The 20,833-nt window shown below is 40.9% G+C and overlaps 1 protein-coding gene across 1 annotated transcript in view; it reads right to left on the bottom strand.

The window, feature by feature from the left end:
- Positions 1–20,833, bottom strand: part of adgra1b (adhesion G protein-coupled receptor A1b) — a 185,033-nt gene that overhangs the window by 12,052 nt on the left and 152,148 nt on the right. The window contains exons 15-17 of the mRNA XM_026189076.1: positions 19,145–19,272; positions 11,385–11,508; positions 1,780–1,925 (exon numbers count right to left, since the gene is read on the bottom strand). Coding sequence (XP_026044861.1) covers positions 1,780–1,925; positions 11,385–11,508; positions 19,145–19,272 — 398 coding nt within the window. The remainder of the gene's footprint in view (positions 1–1,779; positions 1,926–11,384; positions 11,509–19,144; positions 19,273–20,833) is intronic.

Genomic DNA, 20,833 nt, shown 5'->3' with positions numbered 1-20,833 from the left:
GTGGTCTCTCTTCAGGAAATTGGCTGATTACAAGGAATTTAAAGTTCTCTAATCAGTGGTTTATCAGTTTTCACATAAAGTCACTCCTTACTATTCAACACCCAAGACATGTGTGAGAAATCAATAAGGTGATGCAAAGTGTATCAACAGAAAGTCTTGATAGCCATCTCGCTGTTGATGTTGAATAATGCAAACCAACTGGGGTTTTATTTTCATATAAATTATGCAACACTTGCATGACAGTTTCTCCCCTTTGAAACACCTGAGCCTAAACTAGTGTGAGACACAAAGATGCAAAAGTTTACTCCACAGTAAAGTCCACGTAGCTCACACGTGCCCAAGGGAATGGCTGAGTAATCTGACAAACACATATTTAGCTATTTAAAAGCCACTAAGAATTTTATTCTGTGTCCATGTCAAGCTAGCAATAGTCATTATCCCACCAACTCAAAGGGTATGAAGCAGCGGTCTCCAACCATTTTTGCGCCACTGACACTTTATGTCCGACAATATTTTCACCGACCGGCCTTTAAGGTGTCGTGGATAAAACCAGTACCGGTAACAAAAAAAGGAAGATTTATTCATAACACACGGGGAAAGACCCAGAGAAACTGAGTTAATGATAAAACCGATTAAAAACAATAATGATAAAAAACGATAAAAACCCTGAAAACCATAAATTTCACACCTGAGCCTCAACTCTCACGGCCCGGTACCGAACGATTCACAGACAGGCCCGGAGGTTGGGGACCGCTGGTATAGAGGATGCTATGTTGCTAACTCTGCAAAGTTAGCTTATCAGAAATATGCCACATATTGTTAGCTGTTAGCTTTAGTAGGTGCATGAAGGTACTTATCCATAGTTTCTTACAAATCACTGTACTGCTGACAATGGGAAACTGGCAAAAGGTTTTCTTCCACCTATAAAGCCAGTGGGAAAAAAACTGTTTGTGAAAAACTACTTCTCACTCCGAAGTGAAAGTCCTGGTCTACCACTGCCTCCATCTGTTAGCAAGTTTATGTTATGGTGTGACTTTGTTGTTCTAACAACTGTGAAAGCTAATGTGCGAAATCCTCAAAGTCACACAATATTGGGAGTAAATATAAATCTATTTATGAAGTGCTTTTCCAGCCTTGCTGATCAGTCAAAGAGCTTTAGATTACAAGCCACATTTAACCACGCATTGATACAGCGTTTTACTCTATATAGTTTAAGCCCTTTATCGGCCTTACATCCATGGCCCTTTAGAATCATCAGTCAAGCCAATAGTTGTGTTTTTAGTCAGTGGGGGGAAACTGGACCACCTGGAGGAAACCTATGAGGGCACAGGGAAAAACTCCATACAAAAAGATGAGTAGAAACCAAATCAACAGTGCTAATCATTGTATAGTGCGCCACACATAAAATAGACAACACAATATAAGACCCAGGGGTCTGGGGCAGGACCCTTATAACTGAGTATATCGATCATCGCTGTATTTGTATTTTTACTCATCTGAAGACTTCTTTCATCAAAATGTGAATGCATAAACCTACTATGACAGTATATCTCAGCCTCGGTCAAGTTGTGTATATACAAAAAAATGAAATAAGAAAGCAAATAACTGCGCAGTGAACCGTCCTTGTCCTCTAAAGGCACACATGAAGCAATCAAAAAAGACCAAAGAAAAGTACCACACACACACATACACAAACACATATGTGTGCACAAATGTTTATGAACTTTCTGTTGAGCGGCATTCAGGGTTGGGAAGGGTTGCGAGGACATCTGTGCTTACCTCAACAGGGGCTGTTTAGGGCGCGGAGGCGGGTCACTGTCTTGACTCTGTGGAGGCTTCTTGGTCACCTGTTTATAAATGTTCCTCGCCGTCACCCCGAGCCACAGCATGGTTGACAAAGACGAGTAGTGCAGCACGACCCCGACCTGAGATTGGGTGACGGAGGGTGCATCAAGTTACTTCTTTGACTTTGCTGAACTTTTGCTTATACATAATACTGTAAAGTGTGTCTCTGTGAAAAATGTCAGACTTCATTATATCCCTGTAACTCAAAGAAGAAAAGTGTTCAGGATGAGCTGCCACTCCTCTTGAGAAAATAACCATCAATGTCACTCCAAGGGTGTCTCCACAGACGTTTTCCTTAAAGACCTGGCTGCTTTGTGTTATCCTCCACTAAAAGACAATAGTAGAATGACGGAAAGACAGGTTCAAAAAGTGCTATTGAATCATCAAGGTTGTCTAGGATAAGAGCAGCATAGTGAGGTTATACTGGTGGATACTGAGCAGCTCCTTATCAGTTGAGTTAGAGGACATGAGGTGTGCACCGTGAATAACAAACCTGAATATAAATGTCAGTCACGTTGACAACTATCAGCGTGTGATTGTTTTTCCAAAAACGCACTGTACACATATCTCCGTTCCTCGTGTTTTAATATTCATGAATTATATTTGAATGGGGAAACTAATCTAACTTTGTTTAAAAGCTTTGCTAGCTCACAGACAGAGAGCATAGACATGACAGTTGCAAAAAAAGACAGAAAGGAGAATGGATACAGAAGATTAAAATGCACTGAGCCTTTTCTTCAACCAGTCAGTGCGTTCATGATGTACTGGCAACCTGAGGTACCCAATCAAATGGCTTCTCTCCAGCACGAAAGGCCTAGGGACTCGAGCTACCAGTCCAGATGCTAATTGGAAGCGTCCTTGAGCTGGTTATAGAGAGCAGAGAGTGGGTGGTAAGTCAATCACAGCTTCAGAGTCCACACTCTTCAGAGCTTCATTAGTGCCAAGAACAGACAGAAGGCAAGTGTGTCTTTAAATATGGTTTTAATGGGGGAGGAGGGGGTTCTCATATTAACGTACGGAGCGTGACCTGTGATTGTTACTGGCTGATTAATGTCCTGAATATTGTTTTGCTATTGCAACTGCACGATCAATCAAATGGCAACAAAACTTTAATGTCCAAATCAGCTGAGACAAGTCAGCAATAATAAAGCGACACAGCTATAGTTGCCCATCTGGCAGTTTTTCAAAAAAATCACACACAAGCCGCAGTGGACCAATAGTGTGTGTGTGTGTGTGTGTGTGTGTGTGTGTGTGTGTGTGTGTGTGTGTGTGGTTAAAGAAACCCTATGCTAACATTTGTTTTGATAATAAAGCAGAATTTCTGGTGTCTTTCAGAACCGAAGGTGGTCACAATTATAGCTGTAACCATTGGTGACTGGAGCTATTTGTGACCATCTGTATTCGTTATTGAGTCTGTGAAAGGTGCATCATTTAGACTGGTATATACTTGAGGGACCTGACTTCTAAAAAACACAGCAATATTTTGATATTTGATGTTTTACTATTCAGAGCTGGTGTGTGCTTTCACCTGATGTGCCATTGTTAGCACAGAATCTGGGTAAATACAAAATTTCAGTCAATAATCGGATCAGTGAGCAGCAGCACAATGATCACACAGTTAACAAAACAGAAGCTGGAAGCAGCCCAGGAAGCCTGATCAATGTGTCCCCATTAAAACAGTCACTGCTTCCGTCTCCTCAAATCCCTCTTTTATCTCGTATGGAGATGTTGGTGAGACATGAAAAAATTAACACTTCACAAAAAAAAAAAAAGAGTGGCTTGATTTTGATTCGTCGGCTACTTTCCTCCATACATGTGTGGTCAGTGGAAGAAGAGTAGCAACTTGTCAAAGCACTAGCACGTCCTTCTGCAGTACCAGTACACAGTGCAAGAGTGAACCCCAGGATTCTACTAGCTCCTAAACAAAAGCACCATGTGAAATTAATGTTAAATTAATAAGGAATCAGCATCGTTTTTGTATTCTCACTAATCCTATAAGTGTCTTGTTGAAAAACTAAAGTAATAAATAAACATGTTTTTTCATCCCATAAACCACCATTAATGGTTAATAGAAACATTTATCACAAATGATCATAAATCATTTCTGATTTCGACTTATTTTCACACACATTGTATTTCCTGACCGCAAAACGTTTGACCAGAACTGTATGTAAACTACAGAGTATTTTTTTTTTTTTATAATTATAATAATTTATTAGACACTCTTTTGTATTAGATGATGGTAAAGGCAAGAAATCTGTTTTTTTTCCTTCCCTTCAAGGTGACTGTTGTAAAATATATGACAGAAAATGAGGAAAAGCAGAATTATAAGGCAACAATAATATTGTAAGTCTAGAAAAACACGTGTGCTCTTTATACTTTCTGACTGGAAATCACAATAATCAGTTTCATAGTATTTTTTTCAGTGAACCTAGTCCTTGAAAACTGATTTGAAATTTGAATAAACATTATCATAGTTCTGGAGGGAAAAGAAATGTGGAAAATAACAAGCGATTAAGAATTTTCAATGAACTCTATACTACATTTTTATTTCAGTTAATATTGCCAGATGATCTGTTTTAAAACATTTGGCACAGACTAAAAGTGCGATATTAAAAACTAACTTTAAAGTCTTTTATCTTTTATCACATCTTTGTCATATTGTTTCCAAATTATTTTTGGTAACCAGTCTACTCTAAGCTACAGTATTTATGTACAGGGAAACTTGGGAACAGTCAAAGTAGACCCAATGGAAAAACAAAGCAAAATCACTGCTATAATGTAATGCCCTCTCTCTCTCTCTCTCTCTCTCTCTCGCTTTCACAGCTTTTGCCATCACAACTAATTTCACAGTGCGGTGCTAATTAGGGAAATCCTCTGTATAGCATCTTTAAGCTGACACTTGGATGTTACCTCAGATCTAGGTCATCCTTAGCCAAGTTCTTTTCTAAATTAATAGGTTATTTAACGCCGGTCACACTCAGTGAACAATCATCTGCGATGTGTAATCCAAATTTTGATGGTCTGAGGTAACATGAGGTAAGTCGACTGGAAACAGTGGTATACTGTATGTTGTTCTCCTGCTTAGCCCGGGCAAGCAGAAAATGTAGTGTGACAGCTAGGGTGTTGCTCAAATCAATGATAAAGCAAGCCTTGTTTGAAGAAAAGATAGAAATTGAGATTAGAGATGACTTTGACTTTGAAGCTGTAAAGACATTGGATGCTGCATAGCGACAGTGCCACAGTGGGTGGAGTAGCGGTGCACGACTGAAGACTGGCATACAGATAGAAGAACAGGCAGACGAGTATGGGATGCAGGTGTGGAAGGAAAAGGAGGGGGGGGGGGGTTGGAGGGGGGATGGGTGAAGACTGGGTGGGGAGTGCGTGCTTGAAGTCTTGCGAGAACTGCCAAATCTAGACTCAGAGCCCCTTGAAGTTGCTTAGTTTGGAGCGAGAGCATGTACTTATTTTTCCTCCTGGGAAGGGAAAGGGGGGTAAGTGTGTGCGTAAGGAGGTTGGCGGGGTGATCGGGGGGTACAGTGAATTTAGCAGGCAATGCGTGTATCCGTGTGTGAATCTGACTGTGTATATGCATCGGGAGATCACACATCTCCTCAAGCATTCCTGTAATTATCCCAAATTGTGTCTGGTGGGGCCTGCCTCGATCCCAGTGGAATTGAAGACAATCTGGGCTCCTTCCCAAATCTGCCAAGAGTGATTTTGCTAGCAGTGATTAGGTAAAGGAGGAGCATCAAAAAGTATTCAAAGGCCCCAGGACAAAGTTGAATAAATGAATGAAAGGTAAGTACGTTAAAAACCAGCGGCAAGGTCAGCTAAATTACACAGCTCCATCAGAAAACTCTGCACTGATATTGTGGGAAAGCAGGAGATTGTGTGTGGCTGCATAAGTAGAATTCAAATAACAACCTTTTTCTAATAAGAAATAGGTTTTTGAAAATAATAACATTATTTCTTGTCCTTTCAAAACATTAAACACTGATGTACAATTCAAGGACAAACCTAAAAAAAAGAGAAAAAAACATTTAGAGGCAACAGATTATTGCAACAAACGCTTAATTTAGTACATTTTAAAATGCTTGGGTATCTAATCGAGTGAAAAAATCAAAACATGGACACACCAGCCAAAGTGCTTGTTTACAATGCCACAACTCAAAAGCATATAGAACAATATGCAGCTCATACTAAGTTTAGATGATATTTTATGCAGATGACACATTCCTCAATATGATTGAACATCATTCATTCTTCTCTCCTCTGAAGCTTGTACTGAATGCTGAAAAGTCAATGTCTCCCAGCCACCTATACACTCAGTGGTACAAAAACTAAATTTCATCCAGCTTTTAAGAAAATGAGGAGTAAATGGCACAGAAACGAAAGATAACAGTTGAATTCTTATAGTGATGTTTCTGTGAGGACCACCATGTTCTTCTGTTAAGAGATGTCTTTGTTCTTACATTGCTGCATGGATAACCTTCAACACTAGGCTATGCTACATGCTAAAAATCTAATTGTGTATTATTTGAAAATATAACTTTGCCTTCATAAGCATTAGAAGAAGATAACCACATTCTCTGTTCATTAAGATCTGCAAAGGGTACATCATTACATCACTTCTCTTCTCAAATTTTAAACCACTATGCATCTGAGCAGTGCAAATAGTTCTGAACTTGATCTAAATTGGACCTTATTCGTAAAATAAACGATAGAAGATTTGAATTTCTTATCCCTGTGGGTGTTTTTTTATGTCAAGTAATCAAAAATGATTTGATGTGCTTCACTAGACAAAAACCAGTTAAGCTACTCTTGTGTCCCTTTCACCATTTCTCTAAGAGTAAAGGGACAAATACCAGCCATTTTGTGTCAGTTACCATCGTATGGGAAGACTTGACGGCTGTGACACAAGTGGTGACTTTTTTTAAGACATGCCTGTCAGCGAGCCTTCTGCTAGACAACTCAAGAAAAGCTGGCTATATTTCAGCAGAGGTAGAGTTGTTACACTATGGAATAGGAGGCCACCTAAAGTGCTTGTGACAGCAGAAGAAGGAGTTGAGTCCCAAATGTGTGATAGCGCACACAAAAAATGGAGCATCGGAGGCCAACTGATCCAAACAAGTAGTGACTGAAGACAGTCTAAACTGTGAGTGAGAAGTAGAAAAGAGGTGTACATCAATCTCTTTGTGGCTACATACAGTAAATGCCCCCCTGCTGAGGTGAACTGACAGTGGGAGATGCTCTGCTCCAGCTGATGTTTCATGCTCACTACTGAGGTTGGTCAAGCTATCAATCAAATGGATAGGAAATCCACAGGGACCATATGGTATTCTAACCATGTAAAAAAGTTAAAGGAGAGACATATTGTTTTTTATTCTCACTTTCATTCTTTCTGACGCTGTCAACTATCGCAAACATCAGAGACACAGTTCAATAACACAGCAATTATGTCAGAAGCCTCTTTGATTTTTCCAGCTTTACAAATTCACATATGTTGACATTTTAATTTAATATTTTTCATGGGCTTCTGTAAAAGTTAGAGAGGGGGATGTTTGATATATTGGAGTGTTTAATATGGAGCTGCGAGGCAGGAAGAAAAAAGAAGATTTGCCAATATAGAGAAGGAGGACATGCAGGGGGTTGGTATAACAGAAGGATGTTAGAACAGGGTGAGATGGAGGCAGATGATCCACTGTGGCGATCCCTAAAGAGACCATCCGAAAAAAACAAAGTGATGTATGGAGGAGGCCAGTGAACAACAGTGAGTGTCTACAGCCATCTCTAAAACATGGTGGAGGCTTTGTCATTGTTTTGGCTGCATTTTAGCCAGTGCTGTCTGGGATCTCATCAAAACTAATGGAATTCTGAACACAGGAAAGTGTGGCGATATGTGGATCCACCACGCAAAACCATCTGGAAAACAGCTAATTAGTAATGGCTTTATTTTTCAGCATGACACAGAAATGATAAAGTAAAAGTAGAATGCCAGGCAGAGCCTTCAGCTGTTTGCGAAACCAGCTCCCAGTCTGGATTCAGGGGACAGACACAATCTCTACTTTTAAGATTAGGTTCAAAACTTTCCTTTTTGATAAACTGTTTAGTTAGATGACCCTGAATCCTCCCTTAATTTTGTTGAATTAAGGCTTGGTTACTGGGGGCTTCCCATTGAGCACTGAGGGTTTCTTTTTCCCTCACTCTTCTTCATTCTTTATGTGTTTAAACACCACTTTGCATTTAATCATTAGTTAGTACTAAGCTCTGGCTTTCTTCCACAGTGTGTCTTTTGTCCCGTCTCCTTCCCCTCACCCCCAACCGATCATGACAGATGGTTTTGTCTTTCTTTCGAGAAGCCTGCAGAACTATTCCTGCAATCTATCCAAAGAAATTACAAGAAAACTTGCCCAAGTGAGATCAAGTTGTGCGAAGAACAAAGGTGGTCATACTAAATGTTGACTTTAAAGCACATTACAATTTCACAAACTCTTTCACAAACTACATGTCTCTTTACCCCTATTTCCCTTTTTTCATAGCAAAATATAAAGAAACGAGGCGTGGCTCAAGAACTTTGCACAGTACTGTATTAGCTTTATAGTTTCATTTTTGATGTGATTTTATTCAGGTATTTTTTCTGTTTTCAAGTTACAAACTCTGTCAAAAACAGCTACACTCTAAGTTCAAGTGGAGTACCAGAGTGTAGAAAGTGTTATTTAGATTTGTATGCAAGTATTTTAATATGAAAATGCAGTCACTGCTATCCAGGGCCTGTTTCTCTATCTATAGCTAGGCTCAGTGATTGCTGTGATGGTCTCCATTGTCATTCAACTGCCTCACCGTCTTTGGTCCAGCTAACCACATATGATTTACCTAAATCTATGCAACCCTCATCAAGGCTGTAGAGGATAAAAAGGGCTACAGTACCTGCAGGCAGGGACACGCAAGACCCGAGCTCATGAGCAGTGACTGAACTCTAAATCTAAAACACTTTCAATGATGTGAGCTTCAGGACTCATCTAAAAAGCACGCCATATACCAAATTAAAGAATGCCTATACTATAAGATTTCCAATGCCTCAGAGGAGTGAAAACACTTTAAGCATGCAGGGGCCCTCAATTTATCCAGGGACCATAATGCATTCAAGATTTTTTACAGTAACCCACAAGCTCGGCAAAAAAACAAAATCTGTGCAGATGTTAGGTTGAGAAAAACACAAATCATGAACCATAAACCATCATACACAAACTTAACACATTACTGCCTTGTCACGGATAGGAGCGCAACATAGCAAACAAGTGTTTCATCAACCAAATACAAATACTATTCAAACACTAGGGGTGCAACGATATTCGTATCGATATTGAACCATTCGATACAGTGCTTTCGGTTCGGTACGCATATGTATCGAACAATACAACATTTGTAATTTATTTTATCAACTTTCCTTCTGACGATGCTGTCTGTGTTGAGCGCTCAGTGAATCTGTGTTCGACTACTCCGCCTAGGCTGCACTGTGGAGCGCAGATCCACTGAGCGCTCAACACAGACAGCATAGTCAGAAGGAAGAGCGCAGGGCAAGCTAGCGAGAGAGAAGTTAAGCTCTCCTTGCAACATGGACCTCCCCCACCCTCATTCAGATCTGGCGTTTGGAATTATTTTGGTTTTCATGTGACGTATGACCCTGAAGGTAAGCGAGTCATGGACTAAAGTAAAACAGTATGTTGGATGTGCCACGCAATGCTCAATTACATGGGTGGGAACTAGTGTGTTAGCGCAGTTAGCTCGTTAACGTGTTGGCCGTCTAGCCCCATGCACGGGGCGATCGGCGGTAGCTCGTTAACGGAGATTTGCCGTGTTGTGGCGTTAAGGTCATTTCAACGAGATTAATGCTGACAGCACTAGTGGGAACACAACGAATATGACTGCACATTTACGCCGACATCATCCTAGTGCAAAGACAAGTGGAAGCAGACAAAAACAAGCAAGCATGCTACTAACTTTAGCCGAGTCATTTAGACAGCTGTTAGCACATGATTCTCCTCACATATGTTTAAAATGCTGCTGAGAATATAGCCCAGAAGAAGCGGATAGTATAGCTTTTATTTTTGGAAAGAGACATTTCTCTGTAATAAACTCTCTTTTCCAAAGATGAGTGATTCCTCAATCAGATACAGGGCTCGCAATATCGCTAGCCCGACGTCCCGGGGCTAGCGATTTTTTTTTCAGTCGGGCTACCAAAATCTACCTCTGCCCTGCCCGTCGGGCTATTGTAGGAAGGAAAAATATATGTCAATGCTTTTGCATTCTTTCAGAAATGTAGCTGGGTAATTATGTCATTGGCATCGGTGAGCCACTGTCAATATGTGACATATTGAAATCGTGTTTGAATTTGCGCTTGTTTTTTTGCTTTCAATTTGCAATTGTGCAAACTGTGTATAGAGAGCGACAGCACCGATCTGTGAGTGATGATAATTTGTGCACCAATTCCTCTGACATCGTCTTATTAATTGTTAGCTTACTATGCAAACATGACAAGTGAAATCTCCCGCAGCAAGCTTAAACATGTGAGAGGTTGATCGCGCAGAGAATCGCTGAGCTTATGTGAGTGTGTGTAAAAGCAGCAGGAGAAGTTATGACAAATGAGACTATAAGGCAAAAAGAAAGTGCAGCTTTATGGTTTCATGGACAAAAGAATTTCTGTGGCTGCAATATGACGAGCTAAATAACCAGGGCTGCACATAAGTGGTCCGCAGGTGCGCATTCGCTGTCAAAATAAAAAACACGCACAAGGGTTAGGGTTAAATTTAAAAACTGTACTTTTGAGTTAAAATATATATTTATAATTTTAATAAATGACAAATTAAAAAGGCATGAACATTTTTTTTGTATCGAAAAAATATCGAACCGTGACACCAAAGTATCGAACCGAACCGAACCGTGAATTTTGTGTATTGTTGCACCCCTATCAAACACGTAAAAATCCTGGAGCTTATTTCATTAAGTAATTTAAAAATCCTTTGAAACTGCTTTTACTGTTATTTATGAAGACAGACACGCAATCCACAACGATCATGTTGCATCTCAAGTACACAGGCAGGGTGCCTTTAATGAAAAGCGATGTGGTAAATGCAACATTGAAATTTCCATAGAAAAGCATGTTTGTACAAAATTCTATTGACCAGAAAATCTTTTATATGCTAACAATTTCTAAAACATCCACAATGTTTGTGGCACAATGCCCACCACTAACCCCTGGGCAAAAAGAAAGAGACAAAGATAGACAATAGAGAGCCTGCTACTGAGTGCAGTTATGATGGGAAGGCCTGAATCATCCGCACTCACTAGGCCACCACTTTACTAAAAGAGTGACCAGACCATACATGCAGCTGAAGCATGAAAGACACACAAAGCGGGGTTATTGTACATCCACATACTGCACCCAGTGGCCTGGTTGTGGACACCTGAATAGACATTCACAATCAATTTTTTGAAAAGCTTTGAGAGTGGGACGAATGAAAAGGGAATGCACTTACTGCTTGACAGATGATGGGGTATTTGATTCGATTGATGCCGCCAGCAAACACAGCGAAGGTCAGCGCTGTGTGGAAACAGAAGTTGAGCAGCATATGCCATCCCTTCCGACTGATGCGGATTGCACTGCCAAAAAAAAGGTTCAAGGGAAAAAAAATTAGTAGATAAATAGTGATAAATATCATACTGTGAAGAGTTTTGTGGATTACCTTTTGTAAATTTGGTTGAAATTGTGTTACTTTCAGTATTATTTACAAAGGTCAGCATCAGTTTTCTTTATCATTTATCTCCTACCATATATATTAACAGTAAAACCTGGTAGTGCTGTCCATAGAAACCGAGTAGTATAAACAAAGTTTTATATACTTCACTACCAATACACCTGCTGAGTAGCAGATATTTAAATTTTTATGAAAAAAATAAATCTATTAGCAGAAACATTGTGAGCTATTTGTATTCCTGTCTGAAGACAGTTCCACATTCAGATGGAGGAGCATAGAATTTTACCAGATTTCTCTTGAAGAACTTGGGAAGCACTATCCCAGCCAATCATTATCAACCATACACATAAGATCAGTTGTGGCACCACAGCACCATTCATTCTCAATGAGAAAGGGTATTGCAAGGGTACACTAGAAAAAATGCAACTCAGTTAAATGCTATTCACTTATATAGCACCAAATCACAACAATAGTTGCTTCCAGGTAACATTAATCTGGAAACCCATTAACTACTGTGCTGACTTAGCCTGCAACAGTCAATATTTTGGGGCCTTGGTTTATCCAGAAAGTCACTGTTTACAAATGCAAATACATCTCTAAAAATACTGGCAGTGGCACCTCTCAGCCTCCAAGTAGATACACCAATGGTATCCAAAATGAAACTCCTACGTCGCTTCGTTCTCGAGTTATCGCATTTGCAAACTTAGATATCCACATCGCCTACGCGCCTGCCAGGGTGACAACAGTACTTCATCAGTCTTTTAACGCTAATAAAAAGCTCATACTTGTAAGACATTCAGACTGTTTATGTAGACACATGTAGCCAAAGCCTCCTGAAACTGAACATGGACTACAAGCGGAGTAAAAATGGAAACTGGAAAGCTTCAAATTCTAGAAATCTTGCCTACATACTCTGCATATTCATATGCAAGATATCTGTTGATAGAGATCACCATAACACAAAGCCAAAGATAATCATGTAACTATGTTCAAATATATGACATTTGTGTTATCAAAAAAAAGAATTAAATGATGTCCCTATTATATTATTTTATAAGAAGACTCAGTATTGAAGTGCAAAAAAATACATATATCTCTTTGCATTGACTATATCAATACTGTTTGCTAAAAGCAGAATGAACTGCAAAAAGCACATTTTTACAAGTATTTGCTACACAGCAAAAAGCAGTTCAGCTACTTTTAAGTTCATTCTGATTGAACTTTTAGAAGAATGCTATTTACAGCAATGCTGTTTGAAGTCTTGTGACAATAAAAAAAGGAAAGTGCATTAAAAAAAACAAACCCAAAAAACAAAAACGGCCCTTTCAAAAAGAAGATCTCTGCATGTACAAAGTGAAAGACAGAATATTGTGTCATCAAAAGATACGAATGATTTAATTCCTTGCTACAAAATGCATAATGCTTATTTTAGAATGATGGACCTCAGGCAAAGGGATATTTGCAGATTCTTTTACAAGAATTCAATGTACATTCTTTCCACACAGCTTTTTTCCACCACCTTCTTGCGTACAATACATGCAGCATATGTACACAAAAGAGAATCAATCAGCTGATTTGATGATGAAATAAAAGGAGATTGCCTCCAGTTGGTTTGGCCAGTTGAAGTTTTTACATTTTTCATCTAAGCCCTGCATCTGTTTGTGAAATATGGTAGCAGCCACGCTCTGTGCAGCAGCACATTTATGGTAACCCAAACCATCGCTTTTCACCCAGCTGAAAATAAGCTGAATAGGTCAGACATTACCAACACATTAGTTGGACTGTGTGAATTACTAGACCATCTATTCTTTTAATTACTTTCCTACATCGGCTCCAGCCTCTTCAACCTTACAGTCACTGTCACCATTTGAAATTATATAACCATGTGCTGGAAATCTCCACTCCCCAAAATGGAGGAGCAGAGCCCCAGCTGCACGTGAGCCAACTGTAGATGAAGCAGTGGCTCAGCAGTGAGCCATGAGGTGTTTCTGGGGCCGGGCTTCACTGCTCTGTGTGAGGGGAGGGAGAATTAAAGCTACCGTTGTCGATGCCTCTCCTGCGATCCAGGTACTGAACTCCTTCCAGCAAAGAGGCCATAAATCAGGCCGGCTTCAGGCCTCCCTTGAAGGAGGTTTTCATAGGCTCTGCTCTGGGCTTTCACTGGGTCAAGTACATTAACCTGGCAACCCTCCATGTCCCAATCTCCCAGTGTGAAGGGGGAATAAAACTGTCCTGACTTTGCATCTGCTCTCTCACCCTGTGTCCGGTCCTCAGCCAAATGTAAGGGACAATAAAGCTATGGACAGTGTAATATGACACATTATGCAATGAGTAGTTTGAGCCAAGTCTTTTTATTGGTGGCAGACACATTCCAAATATGCTGCTGAAGCTCCATAAACTATAGGCTGCAGCACCGTTACACAGTTAGATGGTACCCGCTGCATGGAAATGCATGTTAATTATGATGGAGGAAAATAAGGAAACGTGGCAAAGGCAGTGGGGTATATGGTTGAAATCTATTTCATATATGAAAATAATATAATTTGTGTTCAGTGCAATGAACTGTGGCCCACCATATTATATTATAATAAGACAAACTCACAGAAACAGTAACATATGACATACACTACACTACCACAAGTATTCACTCCCCTAGCCAAGTTACATCCGTGGCCACAGGTGTATAAACTCAAACACTTAGGCATGCAGACAGCTGCTGTGAAAGAATGGATCACTCTCAGGAGGTCAGTGAACTCTAGCATGGTACCTTGATAAGATGCCACCTATGCAAGGAGTACAGCGAGTCGTTCCTCACTACTGAATATTCCACAGTTAACTGGTAATGGTATTATAACAAAGTTATGAAAGTGATTGGCAACAACAGCCATTCAGCCATGAAGTGGTAGACCACCTGCTCAGGTGCATAATGTTCAGATGTTGCCAGCTTTTTGCGGAATCAAATGCTACAGACCTTCAAACTTCATGTGGCCTTCAGATTAGCTCAAGAATAATGCATAGAAAGCTCCATAGAATAGCCTAGCAGCTGCATCCAAGCCTTATATCACCAAGCACAATGGAAAGTATCAAATGCAGTCATGTAAAGAATGCCACCACCATACTCGGAGTGATGAAGCACGTTTCTCCGTCTGGTGATCAGATGGATGATTCTGACTTTGGCAGTTGCCAGGACCGCACTGTGCCAAATGTAAATTTTGTTGAGGAGGGTTATTGTGTGGGGTTGCTTTTCGGGAGTTGTGGTCAGCCTCTTAGTTCTAGTCAAAGGAACTTAATATTTCAGCATACCACGACATTTTGGACAACATACGCAGTCAACTTTGTCGGACCAGTTTGGGGATGGTTCCTTTCTGTTCCAACATGACTTTGCACCAGTGCACAGCGCAAGGTGGATAAAGACATGGATGAGCAAGTTTAGTGTGGCAGAACCTGACTGGCTTGAACAGAGTCTTCATCTCAACCCAACAGAACACCTTTGGGATGAATTAGAGCAGAGAGCCAGTCCTCCTCATCTGTCAGCATCTGACCTCATGAATGTGCTTCTGGAATATCCATCCATCCATTTGCTTCCGCTTCTCCTTTTCAGGGTCACGGGGGGCGCTGGAGCCTTTCCCAGCTGTCATAGGGCGAGAGGCGGGGTACACCCTGGACAGGTCGCCAGTCTGTCGCAGGGCCAACACACAGGGACAGACAACCATTCGCGCTCACATTCACACCTAATGGCAATTTGGATTTTCCAATTAACCTATCCCCACAAGCTGCATGTCTTTGGACGGTGGGAGGAAGCCGGAGTACCCGGAGGGAACCCACACAAACACGGGGAGAACCCCGGCCTGATGTTGGAATTGAACTCAGGACCTTTTTGCTGTGTGGCAACAGTGCTAACCACCGTGCCACCGTGCTGCCTGCTTTTGGAATAATGGTCAAGAATTCCCATAAACACTCCTAAACCTTGTGAAAATCCTTCCCAGAAGAGTTGAAGCTGTTATAGCTTCAAGGGATTGTCTGGCCTATATTAAACCCTATGGATTAAAAATGCAATGTCATTCTGTTCATATGCATGTGTAGGCAGATGAGCGAATACTTTTGGCAATGTGTATGTATGTATTTGTAGAGGATATATAAGCAAGCAGTTGTGTATTTGCACATCCAGCACACTTGGAGGAACAAAAGAATTCATTTGGACTAATTTTCCTGACAAATGTGAGTCCAGAGTGCAATATTTGTGATTCACTTTTGGTGTCCATCAACTTTAGAAAATATGTATATTTTTATCTACTCAGTGCACTACTCAATTCACTAGTGAGCTTCACCACTGGGTTGCAGCTGGTTTAAAGTTTTCTTACTGCTTGCTCCAGCTGGAAACAATGCTAATGAGATCCTTGAGGCCTGAGTTGTAAGTCTGAGGTCTATGGTGAAATCGCAGACTGCACACACAAGCATTCTGAAAAACAAAGAAAAAACAAAGAAAAAAAAAACAGCTTTCACACCGGCATCAGTTGAGATGCACAAGGACCGATCTTGAAGGGAAGATTAGCCAAATTTAAATCAGGTAGGGCTTGTGATTGTGCTGAATGGAGACCCATCATCTATGCTCCTAAATGACGCTTTTGAGATTGCATTGGAATATGAAATCCCTGTTTCAGCTCCACACAGACTCTTTACCAAAGCCTGCTCAAATATGATAAGACTACAAGCAGACGAGCGGACCTGAAAGCAGAAAGCTTTTGGGTCAAAAGAAGTCTCGATACAAATGCATATTATGCAAATTCATATGCAGATATCTGTTTATAGAGATAAACTGGATGGTTACTGTATAAACTGGAAATTACTGAAGTATTCCTCTGACTCTAACAGCATGATATCAGTGTTTTCGAATATTCACTGAGTCATGACTGTAAACACTTTTGACTCAAATTTCATCAATTGGACTCAAAGGATTTGGGGTTCAAAGACGTGATACCCACCACTATGTTCTTCCTTGGCTCATACATCATACATCACATGCACTCTTAATCACATATTCTGTCTTATTATCTTGCCAGCAGAGAAAGAACTAAAGCACACAGTGTATTGCTATATTTATGCATGTGTGTATGTGTTAGGAAGCTAAAGTGAGAATGTGACAGATTCAACGTGCCCACTGCACACGGTGCCTTTGGACAGCCTCTATTCTATTCTGCCCATTTAACACAGTCCCAATGCTTCACAGCTTGGATACTGTCAGTCAGCTGGAGTGATACTACACAAGTAAAGTGTTACTAAACAGAGATGTGTTTTAGTACTAGGGAGAGCCTGGAGGGAGGTGTGGAGGAGGAGGAGGTGTTGGAGTTTGTTAATGTGAGCACTGTTGAAAGAAAAGCCCTCTAACCCTCTCCTGTGTGTGACAGACACCACAAAAGCTCTGGCATCATATCTTAAATATGGGCTTGTTCTCACTCTAGTTTAATCTGGAATTTCTGCATTCTTGCTCCGAAAAGCACTCTCTGATGAATGAATGTCTGTCTACTTGGCTTTGTTCATTTTATTGGGATTATCATAGCTGTGTTATCGATGTAAACACAACATCTCTAAACTATCGTTTAATCCCGATGATGCTCTACCATCCTTATTGGAACAGCAGTTCCAACCAATTTTCTGCTGCATTTCAATGTTGGGGAGGAAGCAAAGTAAGCAGTGATGCACAGGCCTGTGTCTCCCTGGTTATCTCCTCCAGCTCTTCTTGGGGGAATATGAGGGTGATCCCTAGCCAGCTGCAATGCATAATTTCTCCAGCATTTCCTGGGTCTTCCCTGGTGTTTCCTCACAGTTGCATGTGCCCAGTTGGATATGCCTCTTGGGTACCACTTGGGCATCCCAGTGAGGTGCTGAACCACCTCAGCTCTTTTCGATGCAGAGGAACCGCAGCTCCTTTCTGACCTTCTAATGAATGGTCTCTCCTGGTCTTATCACGGTCTCTGCCTTTGCCTGTAACTGTATCCCAGATTGCTGCTACGCTTCCTGCGAGTGGTGAGCCTACAGCAGGTTGGACCCATGTGGCTTATTATGTGCAGAGTCCTTTCCCAGCCCTTGCTTCGGGGTAGTGCCAAAACATTCATTCACCAGGCAATGTTGATATGTGCCAAGATGTTGTCTTCATAGGACTATTTTGAATTACACTTAGTCTGACCCCTCACCCAGGACCAATTTACCTTGTGGGCCAAGGTGCCCCTGACAACATAGTTACTGGGCCTCTCATAAAGTCCTATGCTCATTTTTGATCCCTGATGAAGTGATGGAGAACCTAAAACCAGCCCTGAGATAAATGCCAAAAACAAGACCCCTGGTAGATCCCTGGTAGCTTAAATAATCAAAAATCAAAATACAGGTTTAAAAATCCAATCCTTAACTATACACCACAAAGAGAAATTCAAATGAATTTGAATTGATTCTTTTTGTCTCTAATTCCATTTTGTGGAAAAACTACAAAATGCACACCAGTATCTGGGAATTGTTTTTTTCATTTCACTCGAAACCACAACATCTCAGTCTCCTGCCTCTATGGCGATTTCCAATTTTTCCTTCAAACGTCAATACTGCAGTGCCAGACGACAGCAAGTGATGCTGCTGTTTGGAGCCCCAGATGCTGTCATCACTGTCTGACTGCAGAAGGACCCACCCTGTCTCCATCCCAGGTGTCACAGATGGATGTAAACTGCGAAAGCCTCTGCGCCTTCGTATAGTTTAATAAATTCAGTTCAGTCTCCGTAAGAACAGAGACCCCACCCACAGAAAAAAACACAACGAAAATAAAAATCTTACTGTGAATATACCAGATAACTGTGTTATAAAACAATATTTTTTGAAAATGTGACATTTGAGATATTTCTTAGTTCCTTTATATGAAAATAGATGGAAAGCTATTACAATAATACCACATTAATGCCAAGGATATGATAAAATGAGTGATGCTCTACAAGAACAACAGATGATGAATTGCTGTGCTGAAACAATACGCCAGTCAAGCTCCCTCCTGCTTTAATAACAGCATTCACAGCAGATGAAACTAAGATGAGCAGACAGATGCCACCGTACAAAACCACAAGAGCCACAGGGTCCACTTTTTTATTTTTTTGCCCTCATCTCCATGCCGAATAAAAAGAACAAAGCTGGTAAAAGTACTCCTTAGAAATCCATTAGACGCATATATCTCTGCTGTAGCTGTCTAAAACACAGCTACACATACACACATTTGTGTATATGTTTTTATATCCTCTTAGTCAGACAGGCTGCAATACTTTATGCCAGCCTAAAGCATCTGACTCACACCACAGTCAGCTCAGGATCTGTGACAGAAGAGTCAAAAACAAGCATGAAGGTAAAAGGGCGGGAAATAAGGAGATTACATAAGCGTCTGCCTGAATGTCCAGATGATGAAGAAGTGAAATTAATGGCTGCAATTTTAGAAATCGAGGCAAGACGTGCAGGGAGGGATTAAAGCCCAAATGCATACTTAAACAAAATCAAGGTGGAGATTTTCTTCATACCTGTGGTGCACTATGTACGTGATGATGGAGGCGAAGAGGCAGAGCAACATGACCGCCGTGCAGGCATACACGACCGGGTGCAAAAACTCCCCAGGGTATGGGGGGAAAGACAGCACCTTCTTCAGATCCTGAGGCAGAAAAAAAGGAGAGACAGAGGAAAATAATGGGGATCAGACAAAAAGTCATCATAAACACAGTATCCAAAAAGAAAAAAAGAAACTATCAAGAACAAGAGCCAGGCCTGCACAGTCACAGCATGATGAGCTCTCTATATGCATAAGCATAGTATGCTGCGCTGACGAGATATGCAGCCAAAATATAAATGAATGTCAAGGAAATGTCTTTGAGTTAGAATGCGGTCCAAATCAGCATAAAAGAGTAACAACCCTGTCGAGGGAACATTCTTCCTCCTGCATTTACATTTTGCATTTCAGACATTTAGCTGTCACTTAGCCGGAGCAACTGAATGCAACAATAGCATAAGCTTCCTTGTCTGCCAACATAAAAAGAAAACCCAAACAAAAATGGATAGGAGCCAGGCAAACAGAAAAAAAAGGAAAGAGGGAAAAAAGAAGTCATTTTTTGTGTTTCTAAAAGACGGTAATGCTATCACACATTCATTAAGCCCTTATCAACATCACAGTCGATTTGCTCGGAAATTTATTTACATATGTTTTACAATCTGCAAGACAAACTTCTTCCGTATTTGCGGCACACATGGTGACAAAAAATTCCCAGACTTCAGACGCATTTTTAATGCTTCCATTTTATCGCTGCATGTGAACGGTTCGGATCTGCTGTGCACAGATAAAAGAGACAGCTTTAAAGTCGGCCCACTCGACTCTCGTGCGCTGGACTGCCCTCGCTTTGTGCCACGGGCAGGTGTGGAGCCAGCGGTGGCGTCATGATTTAGGCTCCATCATCTTGACGTTGCTAAATAAAGCACACCTTATCTCCATAACCCGCCGGCTCAATGTGAGGTTGTGTCTGCGAGAGTGATCCACAGACACGCTGTCTGACTGCATCATTGTCTCTATGAGTAGCCAAGTGGGATATTCCCTCTCTCTCTCCCTGGTTGTCTAGACGCAGATGAGCCTGTTGGGGCCTCTGTGGGGTCTCGACCAGCAAGAAGCATTTTTTAAACACAGCTGTAATGCAGTGGCCAGAGTTAAAATGAAAGGTTTGCAGAACAGGACGTTAGAGAGATGTAAAACAGGAGAAGATGCGATAGACGCGGCTCAATCGATCAATCTAATAAAGCTTTTCATGTGTGTTTAAGGAGGCAAAGGGAAAGACTGGAAGTCATCTGTTCAAGCTTCAAATTGCAATGTAACCTTTAAATGTGTTTTCTTTTCAGCTACAAGGTGCCACTGCGCCTATAAAAAACAACAACAAAATGAATTCTCTTCAAGGCAGTCACTGATCTGCAAACAATGCTTCCAGCATTTCAGCTATGTTGGATCTCTCTCGGTCTTCTCCTGACCACCTGCATATTAGTTATATTCCAAAACAGCAATCTTTTAGCTTGAATTATTATATCTTAGGGAAGATGATGAAGTAACACCTGTATCTGGTGGATGGGAAGGCAGTGAGCAGCAATGATGTGCGATTTTATATTACAGTAGAAATTAGCATTGATAGTCTGACCATGGGGAATGTATTGATGGCGCACAACACCACATGCCAAAG

Source organism: Astatotilapia calliptera, chromosome 13, assembly GCF_900246225.1.
Source record: "Astatotilapia calliptera chromosome 13, fAstCal1.2, whole genome shotgun sequence".
NCBI lineage: Eukaryota > Metazoa > Chordata > Actinopteri > Cichliformes > Cichlidae > Astatotilapia > Astatotilapia calliptera.
This window is presented reverse-complemented; position numbering and strand designations above follow the sequence as displayed.